Source organism: Phytophthora infestans, genomic scaffold (genome assembly GCF_000142945.1).
Source record: "Phytophthora infestans T30-4 supercont1.4 genomic scaffold, whole genome shotgun sequence".
NCBI lineage: Eukaryota > Oomycota > Peronosporomycetes > Peronosporales > Peronosporaceae > Phytophthora > Phytophthora infestans.
In genome coordinates this window covers 3,117,472-3,138,365 of record NW_003303755.1, presented here as the reverse complement: position 1 = coordinate 3,138,365, position 20,894 = coordinate 3,117,472, and the positions used below count along the sequence as shown (strand labels likewise).

Genomic DNA, 20,894 nt, shown 5'->3' with positions numbered 1-20,894 from the left:
TGCAGAAAAATATGTGGGTCACACCAATGCAACAGATGGCTACATTATTCCGAGGTGATGTGATTCATCAATCATGAGCGTACCAACTCCATTATACGTAGTACATACAGATACTCCTAGAGCTGGTGGCTTCCTAGCAGTCGGAAGCGAACGCGTTTAGAGCGTCAGAGTATTAGGGTGTTCGTCTCGGCGGACTTTGTCGACATCGTAGTATGATGCACTGTCATCGGAGTGAGCGCTCAGGAAAGATTGGTTCGATGACTGGTTCGATGATCCTGATCTTCGTCGACGTGAAGGGTAGTACCCGCCATCGTCGCTGCCATTGTCGGTGACTCGGCTCCGGGCATTGAAGTCCACACGAGATGTCGCGAAGTGAGCCGTCGACTGGTGGCCGTACGAGTCCATCGAGTCGCGTGAGAAGGCTGACTTGGTTACACCCAGAGGACCAAGCTCATAGCTTTGACTCTCCACATCGTTGGGCTCGCTTCCATCTCCTTCCGTACTGACCACGGTCTTTGATCGAGCCTTGAACCAACCACTGCTGTCCCCGTCGAAGCTATTCTCCGAGTCATTCGAGAAGATCGACATCTTCGCTTGAGGACTGCTACCGTAGCCACTTTTGTGTGTAGCAGCGCCCATCGCTGCTGAGAAGGTATTGTCCTGCTTCACGGTGCTTTGGGTGCTGACAGAGGATACCATCGAGTCCGAGAAGTTGACGTACGACTGCATCATAGCGAACGAGCTGGCTGAGGAAGCACCCGGGGCAAAGGGCTGCTGGCTTACAGTCGAAGCGCCAGGGTTAAACTGCTTGCTAGGCGCCGACGGTGCAGCAGCAAAGTCATCGATATCTACGTCATCGATATCCACATCCTTGCGCAGCGAATCCATGTCAAAACTGCGTTTTCTTCTCGACGACGAGTTACTGACGCCCGATCCGGAAAATTTTTCAGCGTACGCGTCAAGTGGCACCGTCGATGGACGCGAGCTAAGGCCAGATCCAGACATGGCAGCTCCTCCTCTGGACGATTGACCTCTCGATGACGGTGGACCTCTGGACGATGCCAAACCCCGCGAAGAGTTCTGGCCTCTTGACGAATTCTGTTCTCTTGACGACAGCTGCCCTCTGAACGAATGCTGTCCTCTTCCCGACTTCGGTGACGTGGAGTACGCAGCCTCATCACCCGTATTATCCGTACCGAGGTAGGCTGCCAACACATCGTACGTTGGGATTTCCGGTTCAGGTTCAGGAGCAGGAGCTGGAGCTGGCGCAGCGTTATTCACTTCAAAAGCTTCTGCGCTACGTATCGATCCTCCGAACGAGTACTGTTGGTTGCGAGAAACTGGTGGACGAATCTTGCTTCGAGAGCGACTGAAGACCGGGACAGGTTCCGGAGGTGGCTCCAACATGGGCACGTTGTCCGAGTGTCCACTGCGGGAGCTCTGGGTTGTGTAGCCAGACATGTTGCTCGTCTGAGTTTGGTACTGGTGCTGTTGTTGTTGCTGCTGTAGCTGCTGGTTACGCTGTTGCTCTTGTAGCTGTTTGTTCGCGTACCAGTCGACGCCCTGACCCGCTGGTGTGTTCTCCACCTGTTCGTAACTGCGAGTATTAGAGGACGTGTTGTTCCCGAACTCGAGATTTATATCCGTGGCATCTAGACCGGAATCTTTGCCGTTCTTCTTGTGACGACAAGCGATAATCATCTTGTGAATGATCGTGTAAGCTTGACGTACGAACAGTAAAAAGAAGATGAACATATTCACTCCGATGATCCCATACGCCACATTGTCTCGCACGTTCTGCGGGAAATAGTCATCTCTCGCCACGATAAGCATGAGACAGATGAGCACAACCTTCAGGAACACTGATGCGATGCCGATGTAGTACAGGAACCGTAACAAGTTTGGTTGACGAATTAGCAACAAGATCAAGTACACCACTGTGATAGCCATGATGCACAGCAGCTGAGTCGTGGCGTCTCGAACAATTCCAACGATAGCTCCAGTCATGACTGCCAGTAGAATACGAGGCACAAAGAAGAACCGGTTGTCGAAGTTGTACTCGTCGTAGTAAGCGCTGTATTTGCTGCTGAATGCTCGCTGGTCGTGTTCATAAGTTCCCACATCTTTGAGTTCATCTGCGTTGTTGCCAACGACGATGATGCCAAGCCCAAGAGCCAAAAGCACAACAGCTGCAAGAGCGACAATACCCAGTGCGTATCGTGAGCTAGAGCCATTGGCCGAGTCATTTGAAGTTTCTTCCGAAATGAAATAGCTTCCAGCCATCGCGAACATGTACTGAGCCAGCAGTAGAGCCAACACACCTGCCCAGATAACCTTACGATACCATTTTCGCGCTACTTCACCGAACGATTCGTTCTTAGAAATGGCACCAACGATCAGGACGAATACCAAATAGAGCGCATGAAGCGCAGCTATCACGACGACAAAAGTCACGAGTGTGTAGAAGAAGAGGTCGTCGGCATCCACGCCGATCAAAGCAGCATATCTCGCCGGTCCAGACTCTCCAGCCGCCGCCACAAACCCTGTCGCGCTAGAGCTAGAATCTGCGAGTCGTCGGGTGGTGTCATCACTGCCACTTCCATTGCTGCTTGAGTCGTCGGAACTTCCTTTGATCAAGTTGAAATTCGTCCATGAGAGCTCCTTGGAGAACTGCATCAGAAAAGTCGGCGCGCCTTCAATTCTCAGCTGACTGATCATGCCAGCGAACTGAGCCTGCTCGACGATGTGCGTCATCTCGTAGTAACCTGCAGAGAAGCTTAAAGCCGCAGCGGCACTGGGCATAGCCGAAGCCCATAGCATCGAACCTGTGCCGATCACTGCCGCGCCAGCTAATGAGGTGGCGATGACGCCAGACGCTGTGCTGCCAGCTTTCGAGTCCAAAAAGTGCAATGTGCCTGTGGTGTTGGTGGGCCACTGCGTGTTGCTGCCGAAGACACAGCCAGAGCAACTGTTGGCTTCGACGTAGCTGGCGTTGAGATCGCTGATGTCGACGTCAGACGCGAGGTTGAGTGCCTGGCGGATCTGGTCCTCGCCCCACGGGATCGCGTACGTGTAGAATAGCAGGCCAAGTGCAGCCAGGATGCCAAGAGGTAGCAACAGCGCGCATAGTTGCGAGACCGCCATGCAGCCGCAGCATTTGGCAGCGCAACACAGCAGCCCCATGGTGTCGGATCGTTTGGAGCTGTTAGTACGAGACGAATGCGGCGCTCGTGCCACGAGTCGTGGTGGTGGACCTGTTCAAGCGGAACTGGCTTTGGGTGAAGAAGGGCTTTGCTGTACGCTTTGATAAGCTTCGCCTTTGACTCGCGGCGCAGAGGCGCTGAGGGAGCAGCACCGTTGAGCCCTGGATGGGACCACGGAACGAGAGACCGTGGCTTATGCAAGAATTCAGTTCTTGCTGATTTGTTATTGGTAGAAACGTTTCATCTTTGAAGGGATATTTGAATATTTGACCAATTGATGCACGCAAAAACTATTCAGCGGTATTTCGGTGCAGATGGGATTTTGATGTGTGTGTGTGAGACGGCGCCGTGTCCATTTGACTCAAATGCTACACCTGTACATGTACATGTTCTCAAATGGTTTGAGTAGCGCCCAACAGGAAAGCAAGTGCAGCCATGTAGAATATCACCTCCAATTCCTCATAGTTTTGCTGCGTCCACAGCTATTAATTTGCTTGGTAGTTAGTATGAAGATTTAGCTTGGCCGACAGGATACAGTAATTGCAATGGTACTGCACGTACTTGGTCGCCGAGTGTGGCACTACATGATGTAGATGAAATGCTGCCTCCGTCAGTGACTCCGTGACGGACCGTCACGGAGTCCGTACCATTTTGCCCGTTTCGATAGCTTTTACAGTCGTCTACTCTGCGGAGTACGCCTCAATGATGTGAGAGTCAACGATGTGAAACCTGGCCTAAGATTCACTTGAAACTAACGTTACGAAAGAATTGTCGACATATCGAGCTGCTTCAACGTCATCGCCGAAACAACGTGTGTTATTAAACAGTACGATTGGACAGAGAGCGCAGTGTGGTTCACATTGTTTTGGGCTAACGGAAAGTGTTTTTGTGGGCCACATGAGATTGTACCAATGTGCTAACGATTGGCGTTTCTAACCTGCATTGAGTCATTTCTATAAAAGCCATAGCAGTGTCATTGGCAGCTACGATGACCAGCGCCCCACGCACGTTCGAATGGTAAGTCCGGCGCCGACGGCACTAGCCTCGCAACCCTGCTTAGGAGATATCTACTAACACATTCCTCGCTTTGTCGGCGCGAAATGGATATTCACAGTGAGATTAGTCTGACCTTCCCCGAGGATGTAGACGCGCAGTATGTGCTCCAGACTCTAGAGGTCGACGAGGAGCTACAGCCCGAAAAGATCCACCGCACGCTGACCGTTAAAGGCACAGAGCTTCACGTGTATGTTTGCGTGTAGACTACCGCCGTTTGCTTGTGATTCCTTATCTCTTTTTGTTGATGGATTGGTGGCGGCAGCCACTTTAAGGCCACGGAAATTCGATTGCTGCGCGCCGCGGTGTCCTCCTTCTACGATATGAGCGTGCTGACTGCCAGGACGCTGTTGGAGTTCAAGGAGTGAGCGAGGCGAAGAACGAAATACAGTGCTAGCATGTTGAACTCTTTTTGCGCATCATATACATGTGTGCCGCGACGCTTCACCGTTGCCGCCTCCAGCCAGAGGTTTTTACCGCTACAGAAATCTGCCTGAATAAGGAACGCCTGATATAAATTAAGAAAGAGATTGCATAAGCTGACAATGCCTTGCTAAAAACAGACTATGATGTGCATGTATTGAATTAAGTTAGGATAAATTGAAGATTCGACTTTTGAATGAGTGCTGAATCGTGGAAGCGCTAGCTTTAGACAATGCAGCATCGCACCAGAGCAGTGTAGTTAGCTGGTCGACGCTGTACGGGGTTGCCGAGGGCCTTCGCCTAGGCGATCCACTCAGCTAGCTCATAATACGACAAATTAGGTGAGCGAGCAGCCTTCTCGAGGATGGCTACCTTCTCGGACCAGGTGAGGCGGAGACGATTGAAGGAAATGGGGGTGCTGAGGACGCAGTCGGCTAGTGAGGCTGAATGTAAATGTAGGAATGAAGCTCGGCTCGTAGGGCTTGAAGCGAAGGAGGATTACCTACTGCGCGCCATTTTTTAAATTGAAATCAAAGTCAGTGCCTGGATTGTTTTGTCAGTACCTTGCCCATCACTATCCCATCTCCCTAAATCTTTCCCGAATATAAAATTTGCGAGGTTATTAGCTGAAACCCCGTTCCTTATTCAGGCAGATTTCTGTACTGGAACAACTTCTCCTTGTAGCGACTGTCTAGCTACATGTACGATAAATGGAGCTGTAGCGCCGCTTCTAGCGGGCTCCGAAAATTACAGACGTTAGATATATCGACGAATCTGGTGTTTCCCCAATGCTGCTGCGCGGTTTTTGTGAAAACGACGGTTTATGGTCAATTCAGCAGCAGATACTTGTTATTGTGCTTTCTACTCAAAATTTCCTTGCGCGGTTCTTTGAATCAACGCGCAGCAAATCGCGCAACCCTATCTACATACATATTTTATGCTATGAGAAAGGTTTAAGCTCGCTTCATTCTCCAGATTGCAGGCAACATGGTTGTTGGCGTTGGAGAGGCAGACACTGCTGTAACAGCGGCCAACAGCAGCCAAGACCGCGAAACATTACGTTCACATCAGACACCACCAGCAAACATCGTCGTAGAGACATCCAGTCAACGCCAGGATCAACGCCGTCTTCGACGCGCGTTTCCCCGTATCCGCTGCGAGAGCGAACGCCACGTCAACTTCTATCGCCATCAGCAGCACCGGCCCATCAACAAGCTCGAGTTTCGCTTGATGCGTCCCCAGAGAATGCAGTTCATCATGTAGCAGATCAGCATCAACTCCAGCTTGTGGTGCAGCCTCTCGTGAAAGACACCGTCGGAAGTCGGGACAGCTCAGCAAGAATGCTCGATGTTTTTGCTGCGAACGAAGCCACGTTTGGTGACATCATGCATAAAATTTGGGAACAGTTTAGCAGCCGTGTGAAAGGCCTAGCTGTAAAGGAAGATGATACCTGGTCAATCAACGAACCCACGGAAGCAGCGTGGTACAAGTCGATGCAGTTCAAGTGGAACGGGCACCTTATTCCGCCTACTAAAACTGAAATAGCGTGGAATCGATGGCTGACCCAGCGACGAGATGACACAGTCACGTTGCTGATCTACGAATATGGTCTCGGCATTCCAAGTGCGCGGGCTCTTGAAGAGTTAAAGTATGCTCGCATACGTCCACAGCACACCGATCGTTCTGGTGCTGCTGCTGAAGCCTCTATTCGAGAGATTGTAGCGAAGCTGCAAGAGGTTTGGGGGGAAACCTACCAAGGTAGTGCAATGGCGTGGCGAATGTGGGCAAATGAGGTGATGTGGAACCTAGATCGCTCTACGTGGGAAGTAGATATTTATAATCCCCCAACTGCCACGGTCGAGCGTTTACTTCGAGCAGCTGATGGGGAAGCCGATATACATCTAGCCAATCTATCCAGATCCGCTCGACTGGCGCTTGATGTCGTTAACGGTGCCATTGCGGACAACCGCCAGTTGAAAAACGATTGGGAGGCGTTTGGACGTCGCTTGGATAACCAGGAGAATGCGTTAAGATCCCGCAGAGACACGCTCGAAGGCTTCCTTGAAGACATTCCGATTCCTCCAGTCACAGATGTGATCGATCCGACGCCAGCAGTGGAGAACGTGCCCGACACCAAACATGAACCGTAGTTCCAAACGTCACGACGTGTTTCAGCATTAGTCTTCCTCTTCATTTATTTGCCTCTCCATGAATCCCAAGTTTGAATCTACTTCTTCTTGAACGTTCCCTGTGCTGCTCGCTGCTCTTGATGGATGTCGCGATTCCTTCGACATTGGCCCGGTCGGGTCGAAATGCCCTTGGACCTTCCACCCGCAATGATCAAATACCTTTGACATAGTGAATCCCTCAAAACGATTGAATGTTTCCACGACAAATGGAAGCAGGTCTCTGCCGGATGACTCCACGTAATGGCGCTGGAAGAATTTCTTGATGTATCCAAACATATACTCGATTGGATTGAAGAATGGGCAGTACGCAGGGAGGAATATTGGGACTACCCCAATTCTGCGCAGGAAATGAATAATACCAGGATCGCGGTGTATCGAAGCACCATCCAAAATCCAAACAGAATTGGAGCCAGGATACTGACGGACATTGCCTCGCGCCGAATAGGCAAAGTCTTGACAACATTGAAAAAACTCCACTCTATCAAACGTTCCTAGTGTGTTGTAAGCGTCAATGATGCCGGTCACCCCCAAAAACGCCAGTACGAAAATCCCAGGCTTACGCTGAAAATCACCTCGAATCGCGATTGTCTTCCCTTTGAGTGAGTAACCGCGCTTTCGAATCATCCCGCGGTTGTCAAACGACACTTCGTCAAGGAAAATTAAGTTACTGTAGCACCAGTTGATATGAGCAAGCTCGTCCACAAAGCGAAAAACATCCAGCTCTTTGGTGTGCATTGCCCGCCGCTCGAGAACTTTTCTTGTCAAACCAGCGTTATGAATAAGTCTCCATACGGATGCCGTTGAGATGCTCAGGTGGTAGGCACGCACAAACGCATCTTGAGCCTCATCAAGGTAAGCCAACGGGTGATCAGCGAAGAAGTCGCATAGCCACTGTTGGTGGGCCGATGAGAATTTCCGAACAGTACTTGATTCAGCTCGCTGATAGGTTCCTGTGCTCTCATACACCTTAATCCAGATCCCAATTGTCTTCACAGACTTTGCGTAGATTCAGGCAAGCTCTTTGCGCGGCAATCCAAGACAATAGAAACCATAGAGACAGTGAAAAACAATATTTGGTTGGGCATGCTGTCTAAGAACGGCATCTTCCATCTTGAGGAACTTTGTTCTAGAGCAGAATAAAGCATATTCCATTATTACATTAGCAGTAAGGCACTCCATTATTAAGAAAGAATTACGCAGCATGACTCATAACAGTACCTTCGTCTGTCGATGCTATCTTCGAGGGCGCTCTTGGCGCGGATGCTCCTACCAGTGCCCTAACGGTGTGCTTTCTTGCCCTCACGAGGCGTGTAGTGGCGATCGATCGCAGAAGCAGAATCGCTTGAACAGGCTATGGACAACTGCATCCTTCCAGCAACCTGGGTACAATATTTCCTCCAATCAGATCACGCTGTCGATTTGATGTCGATTTGACGAAACCACACAAAAACGGCAAATTACGGCAAAAAGCACAATACTTGTTCTGCAAGCATTGAAGTGGTTGACTTCGCGCTTTCAACATACAATACTGGACGTTCCATCGTTCGGCTAGTCGTAATTTATAAAAAAAATACCGCACCATACTGTACATGAAATAGGAGAGTTTGACACTCGTTGGACCGGCCATCCAGCCGATCAAAACGACGGCGAGCATGGCTATTTTTATTGCTCAAGGCTACGCTAACGATTGAATCCCGTACGGGTTTTGCATACTAGTATACGAAATGATAGAGCAAGAGCGCGTGGCTGTGAAGCGCTGGTAGACGGCCGTGCTATTAATAAGTGGTCGCCATCTGCCCAGTCTCGAATGATTCTACGGAAGCCACTGACCAGTTAGCCCCATAAATCATGGCATGATGGGGGTACATGTAACGGCTGCATCTCGCAATTTACACACAGCTGAGATGGGTACGTGTTCTGGACTCCATCTGGAGTGTGTCCCCTTCGGCCAGGACACGATGGTTGGCGCCCAAAGCTATCCACGTCCTCAGCGAACAGGATGGCGAGAACATGTAAATGTAAATTCACGTCATTATTCTACTACTGTATTAATAGTTGGAGGCGGCTGTGGTCAGGCGAGCCTTCGAGATCCAAGGAAGAAGCAAACTTTTCGGAAAGCAAGCGTTAACCGATGGGTGCACACCTGGGATTGCTAGACCAGGACTCGTGAAACAGCCAAGTCTAAAGATGTCGTTGTCATGATCATCTTACCGGCCACTTAACTTGAGTCCAAGCAGCTTCGTTTTTCTGAAGCCGGGGTGTGTAACGTGCACGATGCGACTGGAACACCGAGACAAGTGAAGTGCATAGCCAGTCGTCAAGCGTCAACCGCTGTCCAGAGCTGCGGCTGTGCCCAACGCTCTCTGTCCCTCGGAAGGTAAACTCATCCTTGGTAGGTCAGCACAGCATTCGCCAATTTGCGAGATTCGAGACAGGTACCACGGTTAGCAGTGATCCAGCCAAATGCCTGCTCTGTCCGTCGACGACTTGGCCCTGGACCCTCGCCAGCTCGTGGAGCGACACGTGAACGAATCTTTCTCGGACCACCGCACCACGCCCTTCGACGGCACGCGGCGGATTTCGCAATATTCAGCGCGCAACCACGACAGCGTGGCATCGCGAGTATCTTCGGATCTCGCTTCCTCGCGCCTTTCGAGCTTCGGCTTCATTCCCGGGCACGAGGTCATTGAAACTAGTGTGCGTTTCTTGGGGGTCACCCGCGTGGCAACGCACTGCGAGTTCAAGCTGCACGTAGACACGGTCAAGGAGCAATTCGTGCTACGGAAGCGCTTCTCGCAGTTCCGCGATCTGCGATTGCAATTGCTTCTAGACAGCAAGGCTACTACGAGCTCTACAAGTGAGAAAGGTCGCAGAGATGAATGCCGCAACGGAGCATGTGTGCAGCTGGCACACCAGCTCTCCGCACTCAAGTTCCCGCGACGCAAGATGAAGTTTAAAATGCATCGAGATGACGATATCAAGATCGCGAGAGAGCGACAGGCCCAGTTGCAGCAATTCGTTGAGTTGATTTTGGCGGTGTACCGAACAGCTTCCAAGCGCCAGGTACGCTGCTGCGTCAACTCGCAGTGCCGCGTACTCAAGGCGATCCAATCTTTCTTGGATATAAAAGACCTGGGCGACGACGTGTCCGACTGGAAAATGGTTTGTAATGGAACTACCAGCGGAGACGAAGTGCCGATCCTGGATACTCCTCCTTCCACATCGTCGAACCCGTCGCCTTTGAGTAAGACAGCGTTTGAAGCTGCAACGTCCAACGAGTCGCCGATTCGGAGAAAAACGTCGATAATGTATCTCGAGGAGCTTTATACTATCACCGAGGACACTTGAGCATGCCCACGTTTAAATGACGGCGTCGAGACAGTTGGCAGTCTCCCCGCCTTGCACAAACAAGTACAATAACCCGGACAACAACTCATTTAGTCCCTCGTCAACTCGAGTCTCATCGAAAATTCAAGAAGATGTTGCAAAATCAATAATTAACCCCTTCGATTTTGACGCAAGCTTGTCTTGTCGCTAGTGTTCACCCTTCTTTTTGAACAAATCAACGATGGCCGTGGAGACCTTGTCTTCATCGTTGCGTAGCTTACCCATGATTTGCGAGGTCTTGCCCCATTGAACATTGCTCATCAGTCCCTAAAAGTCACGTTTCAAAATGGTAATCTACTCGAAACGAGCCCTTCAACTGACGACATGAGTTTACCCATTACCTGTTCATTCTTGTCAGCGCGGCCTGAACTCGTACTGTCGCCGCTTCGAGCGCGTTGTTGAGCCCACTAACCAGCGCACAGATATCAGAAGTCATTGATGTTAGGCACATGAGCCCACCGCATCTGAGTTTGCGAAGTACTTACGTCGAGCCAACTGCCATCGTGTCCACGTGAGCGGCGTGGCGATGCCTTCGGGTAGTCGCTTAGGGGTTTCTGCGCTCGTCGAAGTCGACCAGAGGAGACCCCCGGGACTTCTCGTTCCGTTTGTGAGCCTCTCGCAGAGGCTGGTGACGTTGGTAGTTTTGGAAGGCAGAACTTTGGTTCACGTGCTGAGTGATAGCCACCCAGATCAGGTCTGGGTCCCATGATGGGAATGTGCTCTTCCTCATGTCTCGATAGAACCGAGTCTACTAAATCTTTTTTATATTGGCTCCACTTGGTCTCCCGCTTCAAATCGCGCATCACACTGGTAGTATCGGCACATGCAGTTAGACCAATGGCTTCCTGACGCAACAGTTGCTCTGTCGTCGCGTCTTTCAATACAATTTGTCGGAAGTCGACTCGGTCGACCCGGTACAGAATCGCCGTTGGCGAAGACACGAGGACTGAAAAGACTGCATTGGGCACACACATAATTGCCTCATAGAAGCCGAAATAATGCTGACTTTATAAAGACACATACGACAATGTTAGTGTAGATAACATGGCAAAAGCTGTGACACCACTGACCTGCTGATGGGGGATATTTCAACAAAACAAGGTTGCTTACGACCTTGGTGAATATGTTTTTGTTCGAGAGCGGAGTAGCGCTTGACAAGTCTGCACTCTCCCTGTTTGATAAAGTAGAAATGATCTTTTTGGTTATAGTGAGCAATAGCCACCAGCAAATAAATGATTGAACACGATTCTCGTACTTGAAGGTTCGCCCTCAGCGACGACGACATCGTTGTATGTGTGCTGGATCTTCTCCATTCGGTCGCACAGCTTTAAAATGCCTTCGTCTTCCCAGTGATCCAAGCAAGCTACTCCAGCCAAGAATGCCATTTTCTCACTGGCGCCGGTGACAACGATGCGATATTAGATTTTATCATTCGATGTAGATGAGTTTTAAACATACCGAAGTTCTCTTGACAAGTTGCGAGCTCGTAGTGCCATGAATGTATCACGATCAATTTGCATTAGCAAGGTCGTCTCCGTGGCCACAACAGAAGCTGTACGTTGTTGCTCTTCAAGCAGCAGACCGACATCACCAAACACCTCTAGCGGCTTCATGGTACGGACAACGTATGTAGCGTCGTGCGACATATCGAGCTTCCCACCTGGATTTAGGAAGCTCGAATGCACGCGAGCACGGTTCATGATCTCCTCAAACTCGTTCAGCGTCGGAGCTGCCATCCGCGAGAAGTCCATGACTACACTCATTGTGCCGAACATGATGCAGTAGAAGGCGTCGGCGCGATCACCAACGCGAAAGAGAGCATCTCCATCGTCCAGCTCAATACCTTTCGCCGCCTTCAGAAATCGCAGTCGATCTCTCGGTGGCAGCTCACGGAAATATTTCACGTTCTGGACTTCACAGAGCAGAACTCACTGTTATTGAGGCTTTTACCACTAATAGGCTGTACTCTGCAACGTACTGTAGTTGTCGAGGAACTCGTATTCAGCTTTACAACGTGCAACTTCGGAAAGGAGCAGAATTCGTCTCAAGTTGGCACGCACTTCCGGGAGCTCGTGGCTGGGCTGCTCGCGCCAACTTGCTCGCTTCGACAGCCTGGTAAGGGTACATCGTATTAAATTTTAGTGTCCGAAGAGAACCGCTACACGAACATGGTTCGAGCTCGCCCAAAGCAATTGAAGTCAGATGTAGCCATTTCTAAAAACGGCCGTGTGATGTGCGCCACATTTCACCCGTCATAGCTGATACCCACAGAAGTGCTAACCGCTCCACACGGCTCGAAAGGTGAGGGCGGGGTCGCGTCGGCGCTCGTTCACTCTTCTTCCCAGAGGGCCAATCACTCGACAGAGCCCGTGAATCAGCTAGTTATGTATCTTACGTACATGCTCATGTCTTTTTCGTGTAGATAGCAGCTGTCAATCGTTGTCGAACTCGAATAAAGCGCAATGGACCCAGAAAACAAGAAAAAGTGTACTGATGTCGTGGAGCACTTTTTCAAGCTCGAAAGCTGCGGTGAGTGGCTCACTTAGTATTAAATTTGTCACCGATAGAAATTGGAGGGGTCGACAAGGTCTGATACTCGTGCTGTGGCTTTAGAGCCCTTTCGTGAGCGTGTCAACTGGGAGGAGTGGGGTCTGTACGACTATCTACAGGTGGTCAAGGAGCCAATGGACCTGGGCACCATCCGCAGCAAATTGAGCAAGAACGAGCACAAGAAACCGGCGGAATTTGCTCGCGACATGCGCCTGGTCTGGAGCAACTGCAAGCTTTACAACCAGGACGGGTCCGACCTCTATCTGCTGGCCGATGAGCTTGCCAAGAAGTTCGAGGACCGCGTCAAGTCTATGAAGCTGGACGTTGGCCCGGTGCCCAAGGCAGACAAGAGCATTCCGTACGGTGCACTTTTTATTAGATGAGGCGCTGTCTGCTGAAGGTTCTAACTTGCTGTGCTGCTGGAAAAGTGCCCCGAGCCTCGAGGAGAAAATTTATTTTAGCCAGAACATTTACAAGGTGAACCCCAAGGACCTGGGTGCTATCGTGCAGCTGCTTCAAGAGCAGTGTCCTAAAGCACTGGACAAGAGCTCACCGGATGAGCTGGACATCGTCGTCGACCACATTGACAATAAGACGTTCCGTGACCTGGAGAAGTTCGTTTTGGAGAAGGTGCCAGAGGGTAGTCGCGAGCCCATTGCGACCCCCAAGTCGTCCAAGAAATCCCGAAGACCACCCAGCAAGAAGACCAAAACCGATGCGTGAGCAATGATGAAGCCTTTTTGAGCTTATCAGTTAGCAGCCTTAACTTTGCCGTTCTGGATGCGACTGAAATGAGGATAACGCGCGTGTATTTAACCGCATCCAGGCTTGCAGTGAACACCCTGACTACAGTTGGAGTCAACGTCCTTAGTTCTTACGCTTCGTACCCTTGTTTTGGCTGCTTGGTCTATCTATTTCTTCTTTCGGAGCATAGCTGCAAGCCGTGTCTGCCGTTGAAATGTGGCCTCAAAGCTCTTCTTTTTTTGCTGTTGTGCTGGCTCGTCCGGTGCAACTACAGGAGCTACACCGATGGTGGGTTTACCTGTAAGCCTGCTGAAATCAAGAGGTGGGACAACATTCTGTGGTGACGATGCATTCGATTCATCTTCCTGGATACTACTAGTAGTATCAAACTGGGCAGGAACCGCCGCCGAAAGCTGTGCACCCGCCTTGCCTCGAGTGGATTGCCACTGAGATGGTATCAACTCTGGCTCATTAGGTTTTAACTTTGCACCGGGGAGCGGAGCAACTGGTTGCAGCTTTAGCAGCGGAAGGCTAGTTTTAGACGAACTTCGTGCAGGTTTCCGCTCTCGAGAACTTGACGGTCGACGACTCGATTCAGGCTGGTTTTGGAGGGAGCGTTTGTACTCAAGCAGCTCTTCCTTGTGCAACTCCATCAGCTCCCTGACCATCAGCACGTGAAACAATGAAAAAGAAGTTTAGGAAGGTTCGCACTTGTTACCTGAGTGAAGGTTCCTCCGCGTTGGAGGTATGCCACTTGTCTCCGTGAACCTTCTTGCCTGCCTTCATGAGTCTAGCCCATTCCTGCAAGACATATTGAAGTTAGTAGGCTGCGATATGATCAGAGGACGCTAAAGCAATTCTGTACCTCTTCGTCACGACGACTAATTTCCACTCGGGACGTCACGATCTCTTCGAGTTCGTCATGATAACGAAGTTGATCTTCTCGAACGGCAAGCTGCTCTTTGAGCTTGTCGATATATCGTCGGAGGTCCTCTTTGCGCTTTCCAAGCTGTTCAAGCACCCCGGTGGTTGACTGTTGGGGTTGGAGGGAAGGATGGTATCCTGACGGCGCAAGGAAAGTTATTGTCATAGCTCATGACACTTGAAACGGGTCGTGCTTACTACCATTTTGTAGTACGCATTTCATTATACTACGTAGTACGTACTTGTTCGCCGCTGGCGCTTATGCATGTGCTGCTGAAGGAAACCTAGGACGACTAACGCCACCAACACGCAACCGATGATCAAGCCGGGCATGTTGGTCGTAGATCCTGCAGCCCCTCGAATGTTAGGCATGGTGCTTGTGTACTACTTCGTACTTTTACGTAGAGCTGCGCATTTAAGCCGTATTTTTAGGGAGGAGACCAACTTCTGCGACAAGTAACACCACTAAGGTGACCATGACTTTGGCAGAAATGGCCTGCCTGTTTCCTAATTTTGTACAGAAAAAATAAATATGAGACTTGCGCAACATGCTCACACATCGGCTACGAACACGTCTTCATCCACGCCGAACACTGAGGCGTCAGAGCTTACGATCGGCTGTTCAGATGGCATGGGTGTGAGCCAATAGTCGCCGAAGTCAAGGTTGTCCCAGGTCTCACTGACGTTCACGGGGGACGTCTTGCCTTCCGGAAGCGACGATAAAGCTTCCAGTCCTAAAGTAGTGTCCAAACTCTTGCAGAGCGCGGCAGCGTCTGCCTGTCCGTCCTGTAGAATGTGGTCCAGTACCTCCTCATCCACCACATGTGGTAGACGCTGCAGCTCAATGGAGGGCGTCGCCATCGGAACCACCGACTGCTCTCCTTTACCCTGGAATTCCGATCGGTCGTAGACGCCGTCCAGCAGCACGAGATCCTGGAGGAACCAGCTGGTCAAACCCGTCGAAGAGGCAGCAGCTGCGGCCGTGTTGGCTCTACTGATCACCTCGGCCTGGTGCTTGGCTCGCGCCTCTTCTTTCATGGCCAAGTGAGCACTCAGCGGAGCGCGGCGCGCACGCTGGCGAGGCTTCTTGGCACGCAGGCGCTTTCCGAGCGGCTCCGCATCGGCAGACGCCTGCGCACGAGCCTTGCGCTTGAGCTCGAGACGGCGCTGGTTCTTATTGGCTTTTTGGCGATGGAAGTCGCACAAATTGTGATGCTCGCCGTTGCGCTTGAGGGCGCGTGGGTTCCAGCATTTCTTGCTCGGGTAGCGGCACATGGTCTCAGCATCATGTACAGGCTGCTCTGGAGCTGCAGTGATCAGTGTAGCCGCTTTGGGCGATCCAAGAGGAGAAGCGGAGGTTGTGCCGGGGCAAGAGCCCATTATGGAATACTGAAGTGAAAACGGGACGCAAATGCGCAAATGGCCGGCTAGCCACGCACGCCCGCCCTTGACTCAAGGGGGAAGATACCGACTGCTGCAAGCAAATCGGATACGATGGCTACATGGGTGAATTTAGGGCCGCAGATGTTGCACAAAAACTGGGATTTCTTATTTTGCCTAGAATTTCTAGGTCATCTTGAATGGCTCAGAAAATCTATCAAAGGCCAATTTCAAGTCGGTGCCAACTCTCTTCAAGCCCCGGAGCGCCATGTACCTCGCGTACCTCAGATGGAGTCAAACTTTTGACTGCTGTCAGAGCTCCAGGCGTCTTTGTTCTGTTGACTGGATTCGCGGGCAACACGCACTTCGATTTGTGAAGTTACGTGCGTGGTTACCAAAAAATGCCGTGGGCAGCACTGGTGATGGCTGGAAAAGCATTGATCACTGCCGCAAATCGATGAGCCCGCGTCGGCGGGTAATCTAAGCCTGACTACCGGATGGCTGCACGCGTACCATGTTGAAGCAACATTGTTGATGCCTGTCGGCGGTCAAATCCATTCGACAGCGGAATTGTCTCGCGTTTGCCTCAGCGGCGGGCTGGTCGAATATCCACTTGAGTACACTCACTGTTGTTTCAAGCGGCGCTACAGATATTAGCAATGCTAATATAAGTAGCTAATAGCATCGTTGTTGTACGACGACGACTACAATCAGGAATTCTGGACTTGATTTCAGACAACGACCAACGATTCGAAGTACGTTGAAGTGCGTTTTCACTGCGAGCTTAAAGAACTTGAGATCTCTACCGCACAAAAAATGTATTATTTTAATGGTTACGTAGATATTCGCTCAAATATTGGCACGGGTGACGAGGGAGGGCGCCCGCCGAACTTCCGGGTGCCAGGAGCTTTGTAGCATTGCGGAGCTGAGTCCTTCCCCTGATCGCGCCACTACAGTGGCAATCGGCGGCAACAACTTGGGGGTGGCAACAGCTTCCGACTTTGGTGGTGTCAACGGGTTGCGGTGCATCCATGCGCGGATCTCCATGCTCGGCTCCATCTTAGCAACGCGAAGCATAGCGCGAGGACTCCTGGGATACGACCCGTTCATCCACGCGGCTGATGGCATTCGGCTCGACGGCTCGCGCCATGTATCCATCTCGTTACTGTATGTGGACAAACCGCTGCCCATAGCCAAGAGTCCTGCTGCTCGCTGTAGCTCGATGAGTGACGGAGAGCGAATGTACTGGGTCGTGAGAGGCACAGCACCCAGCTCCTGCTCTAGTTTGAGCGCAATGGAGGCACGCATCCGCAAGCGGCGCTCCAGATCCGAGTACCCGCTGGCGCCAATGTGGCTTGGCAGACCAAGCGCGGCCTGGCCAGCCTTGCGCTTCTTGTCAAGACGACGCTGATTGCTGTTAGCCTTCTGGCGGTGCATTTCGCAAAGGTTGTGGCGTTCGCCATTGCGTTTGATGGCGCGCAGGTTCCAGCAGCGCTTACTGGCATAGCGGCATTTGAGCGAGCTGAATTCATCGTCTGTGGTCTGCATGTTTGCCCTGCGTGAAGCTTTGTCTAGAAGATGACAAATTGAAAAGAAAAAAGTTTGGTTGATCAGAGTCTTCAAGGTGCAGAATCTTAGCCGGTCTGAGACGTCGACTTAGCAGGGTACAGTGATTTAACGGATGCACCATTATTTTAAGCTCTCGACATATCGTAAGATTAACGCTTACTTTGGGGGAGAGGAGACGCGGCTCCTGTTGACTTAGTAGAAGGATGTCTCGTTTTGGTGGGGCCAGGCGGAGAGGAGACGTTGCAGCTGATTTATGGTCGGAGTATATAGGTCCTGAATTTCAGGACTCCGTCAGCTTGCGAACAGCTACGGACAAAGCGATACAAGAGGTAGATAATTCCAAACGCGTTGGCACTCTCAGATCATTACTAGTCCGTATTACATGTAAGTATGCAGCGCTGATTCAGAAGTTCCAGGAAGGAATTGACCATGTCAGTGTTTTCAAGTTGTTCTTACATGTATGCGGAAGAAGGTAGCCAGAGCCGCCAACCATTTTGGCGTTCCTGATTTTTGTAATGGAAATCAGTTACACGCTACCACTCCACGACTGAAGCAATTCAGTGCCTACACGATGGTGTGGCGAACGTTTGGGGGCCGTGCCAGCAACGCCAAGCTTGTGGCAGGACTTATCCTTGCCAACAAGGACAAGCTTAGCCTCTTCTGCTGTAAGCAGCGTCGAGAGAGCGCAGCTTCTCGTCTGCATCAAACCACTTAAGGCCGGCGTCCCTCTATTAGAAAGGATTTTAACCAGAGATATCTTCGACAGGAATCAGTGGGTTGCCCAAGTTCTCAGCGCGTAGTACACGCTGCAATTTGTGCCTATACTGGCGCCAGTGAGGTTGAGTCTTTCCTCACACCTGATTACCTTGCAGTCGATCACACTTCTGCAAATTGGTAGAAAACCTCTGACCTGCACACCTACTTTCCATTGTCACGCTCACAGGAATGAGATGTCTTATGGTCTGTGAACCACAATTTGGGAATTTTGAGGTGGTACGCTAATGCTGTTTGTATCACCTTGGTCATCTACAGCAGGGCAAGTCGAGTTCGCACCACTGGACGCAACAGATTGTGCAACCGCTACACATTATACGGTGCAGCTGTATTATTCATACAGGTCGCTTGCGGTGGGATAATGCCCACACGGATCGAGTTAGTGCGCCCCCAGATGGGCCTAACGCTTCCGCCCACATCGCAGGGGGGGGGGGCAGTGAAAGCAATGGCTGCGGTCGTGCGTCGAGGTTTCTATGCCCATTGTACTTGCTTTAAAACAACCTGCTTAGACATCGGACATGGCAGCTACAGTACCAACACTTCTGCGACAACTTTGCGCATGAAGCAATATTTTTTCCCACCGATGCCATTGTCAGCTTGACCCGACGTTATCGCACGCCGACCTGATACCCTCGACTTGGTTGTGAATAGCAAAGGAAACGGCATACAATTAGTTCTGTAATTGAAAACAGACTTGTCGAAGTAGAGTTTTTTGGGTGGCGAGTTTTGATAGTCTAGCTTTGCAGCGGCTTCGAGACTCGAAGTTTGAGTACTCTGTGCGAGACATCCCAAGAGCAACCTGGCGAATTAGCATTCGTTTGGGGCATTTTGAAATTTACCTTTTTAGATTGTTAGATGATTACTGTAGCTCACTTCAACTTGACGCCTACAGAAGTAAAGTTTTTTACTTCAACTTATTCCTTACAAAACGTTGTACAATAACGGCGGTGATAATATCAGACGCTGCAGTTTCGCAACAATCATCACGTCGGAGCAAGAACCCCCAAAAAAATCAATTGTACGTGACTGGCATGACTCACACACATTGATGAACGAGGTGTGAATTATCACTTTCGTATTTTTCGAGGCCCCAGAGCCACAGGTTTTGATTTATACTGGCGTAAGTGCGCCTTTCCTCTCGACGCACAAACTGCACTAGAACCAAACTTGAATGAGCGAGGAAATGTTAATTCCTCGTGGGCTCTTGGTGCGGAAAATATTAGGCCACCATCAGGCTGACGGTTGTTTCCATGCAGTGCTCTTACAATAAAATAAAAAAATTGTACGTGGGTTTCACAGAAGCACGTAATAATCATTGCAATATACCGATCCACAATAATAAATTATTCAATTATTTTTCTGCATTGCAAGGGTCAGGACGGGGCAGTGGTGTGAGATTGACCCTATCACGCCACTGGCTTGGTTTCGAAGCCCACTGCTGCAGAGAAGGCTGGTGACTATCATCCAAGCTGGGTTCTACCAAATATAGCCGGCGACGGCAAGATACGAGCCAGCCTGAGCAGCAGTTTTGTTGGGTTCTGATAAAAAAACACATAAAATTAAATTTGGACGAAAACAAAATAAGGAGTATTTTTTCGGCAGCGTTGTAGCCCTCAAGTTTCTCATGCGCAAACTACTTTCTAAATATCATCAATGCCAACAAGCGAGGTGAAGCTCCAAAGGTCGCGATTCGCTCGTAGAAACACAAGCATCTCAAAGTTCGCTGGCAGCAGACTTGACCGCCGTGGGGTGAGAATTAGCTTGCACTGTGAAAAGAGGCGCTCACATCGGTTGCTAGTCGGCGGCAGTTGGCTCAACAACTCGTCGTACTTCTGTGCTGACGCGTGGCGAGGCTTCTTGGTTTGTCGGAGTGTGGCTGTAGCGAAGTCCACCTGCTTGGTCGGCCGGGCTGAAGAAGGTTGGACGACCAGAAAGGGCTCCACAGCAGCTTCTTCGTCCGCTTGAAGCCTGCAATCACCCTGAGCTTTCACGACGGCCCGCTCAAAGACAGGAGAGTGCACGATACTGGCATCGGCCTTGAGGTAACTTGCCGTTACCGGGTACTTCACCACCACAGCGTCAAAAAGGGGCCGGACGTCAGCAAGCGTTAGCTCATCGCTCTGCAACTTTTCGCATACGCTGTCAAGGTCACCCAGCTTGCTCAGAAGCTGAACAATGCGGCGGTGAGAGCTTGGACGTGGCACTAAATCTTCAACGGCTTGCACCATCTTGATAGCGTCTCGAATCTCGACATAGCGCTTGAGCATCTCGTAAGTAGATGACCAACGGGTCACGTTGGCCTTCAGCGGCTTGAGGCGCGTGAACGCTGCCAGCGCTGCTGTAATGGGCCCAACTCCAATTACATAAGTAGGTAGATATTTCTTTAGTTATTACATAAGTAGGTAAAGTGGCACACGGGTAGCGTGTGCCAAGGTGTCATCATCTGATTGGTTGATAGTGAGGAGCCAGACTCACTTATTGACCAATCAGATATAGACATGTGTTTGAGTGGTTCACACGAGGCCAGGGGTAGCCGCCCTGGTCCTAAATAAATGAGAGTTGAATTTGAAACAAACCTAAGACTTGGTTTTATTATTGCGAGCTTCCTCCGCATTACAGTGTAAGTTAGTAACGGTATCTCTTACCCGTCTACACCTGGTAGCACTTTGTAGTCCTTCCAACGACCAAGTCTACGATG

At 50.6% G+C, this 20,894-nt stretch overlaps 8 protein-coding genes across 8 annotated transcripts; 3 read left to right on the top strand and 5 right to left on the bottom strand.

Annotated features, from left to right (window-relative positions):
* Nucleotides 1-156: 156 nt before the first annotated feature.
* PITG_03748 (uncharacterized protein) lies at nucleotides 157-3,183 on the bottom strand (the record flags this gene model as incomplete). Its single annotated transcript, XM_002906748.1, has 2 exons — nucleotides 157-1,465; nucleotides 1,553-3,183. The coding sequence occupies 2 exons, from the start codon at nucleotides 3,181-3,183 to the stop codon at nucleotides 157-159; spliced, it is 2,940 nt and encodes a 979-aa protein (XP_002906794.1).
* Nucleotides 3,184-6,172: 2,989 nt separating this feature from the next.
* Nucleotides 6,173-6,829, top strand: PITG_03747 (uncharacterized protein; the record flags this gene model as incomplete). The annotated part of the gene is made up of 1 exon (XM_002906747.1): nucleotides 6,173-6,829. One exon carries the CDS (start codon nucleotides 6,173-6,175, stop codon nucleotides 6,827-6,829), a length of 657 nt encoding a protein of 218 aa, XP_002906793.1.
* Nucleotides 6,830-9,287: 2,458 nt separating this feature from the next.
* On the top strand, nucleotides 9,288-10,375 carry PITG_03746 (uncharacterized protein; the record flags this gene model as incomplete). Its single annotated transcript, XM_002906746.1, has 1 exon — nucleotides 9,288-10,375. One exon carries the CDS (start codon nucleotides 9,332-9,334, stop codon nucleotides 10,214-10,216), a length of 885 nt encoding a protein of 294 aa, XP_002906792.1.
* Nucleotides 10,376-10,402: 27 nt separating this feature from the next.
* Nucleotides 10,403-12,511, bottom strand: PITG_03745 (uncharacterized protein; the record flags this gene model as incomplete). Its single annotated transcript, XM_002906745.1, has 9 exons — nucleotides 10,403-10,522; nucleotides 10,597-10,662; nucleotides 10,741-11,260; nucleotides 11,326-11,449; nucleotides 11,511-11,643; nucleotides 11,710-12,167; nucleotides 12,234-12,367; nucleotides 12,424-12,433; nucleotides 12,505-12,511. The coding sequence occupies 9 exons, from the start codon at nucleotides 12,509-12,511 to the stop codon at nucleotides 10,403-10,405; spliced, it is 1,572 nt and encodes a 523-aa protein (XP_002906791.1).
* A 24-nt stretch (nucleotides 12,512-12,535) lies between these two features.
* On the top strand, nucleotides 12,536-13,528 carry PITG_03744 (uncharacterized protein; the record flags this gene model as incomplete). Its single annotated transcript, XM_002906744.1, has 4 exons — nucleotides 12,536-12,556; nucleotides 12,678-12,784; nucleotides 12,869-13,163; nucleotides 13,234-13,528. The coding sequence occupies 3 exons, from the start codon at nucleotides 12,718-12,720 to the stop codon at nucleotides 13,526-13,528; spliced, it is 657 nt and encodes a 218-aa protein (XP_002906790.1).
* A 188-nt stretch (nucleotides 13,529-13,716) lies between these two features.
* Nucleotides 13,717-14,845, bottom strand: PITG_03743 (uncharacterized protein; the record flags this gene model as incomplete). Its single annotated transcript, XM_002906743.1, has 4 exons — nucleotides 13,717-14,209; nucleotides 14,268-14,350; nucleotides 14,415-14,611; nucleotides 14,716-14,845. 4 exons carry the CDS (start codon nucleotides 14,843-14,845, stop codon nucleotides 13,717-13,719), a joined length of 903 nt encoding a protein of 300 aa, XP_002906789.1.
* A 180-nt stretch (nucleotides 14,846-15,025) lies between these two features.
* PITG_03742 (uncharacterized protein) lies at nucleotides 15,026-15,934 on the bottom strand (the record flags this gene model as incomplete). The annotated part of the gene is made up of 1 exon (XM_002906742.1): nucleotides 15,026-15,934. One exon carries the CDS (start codon nucleotides 15,851-15,853, stop codon nucleotides 15,026-15,028), a length of 828 nt encoding a protein of 275 aa, XP_002906788.1.
* A 768-nt stretch (nucleotides 15,935-16,702) lies between these two features.
* Nucleotides 16,703-17,401, bottom strand: PITG_03741 (uncharacterized protein; the record flags this gene model as incomplete). The annotated part of the gene is made up of 2 exons (XM_002906741.1): nucleotides 16,703-16,852; nucleotides 16,922-17,401. 2 exons carry the CDS (start codon nucleotides 17,399-17,401, stop codon nucleotides 16,703-16,705), a joined length of 630 nt encoding a protein of 209 aa, XP_002906787.1.
* Nucleotides 17,402-20,894: the final 3,493 nt, after the last annotated feature.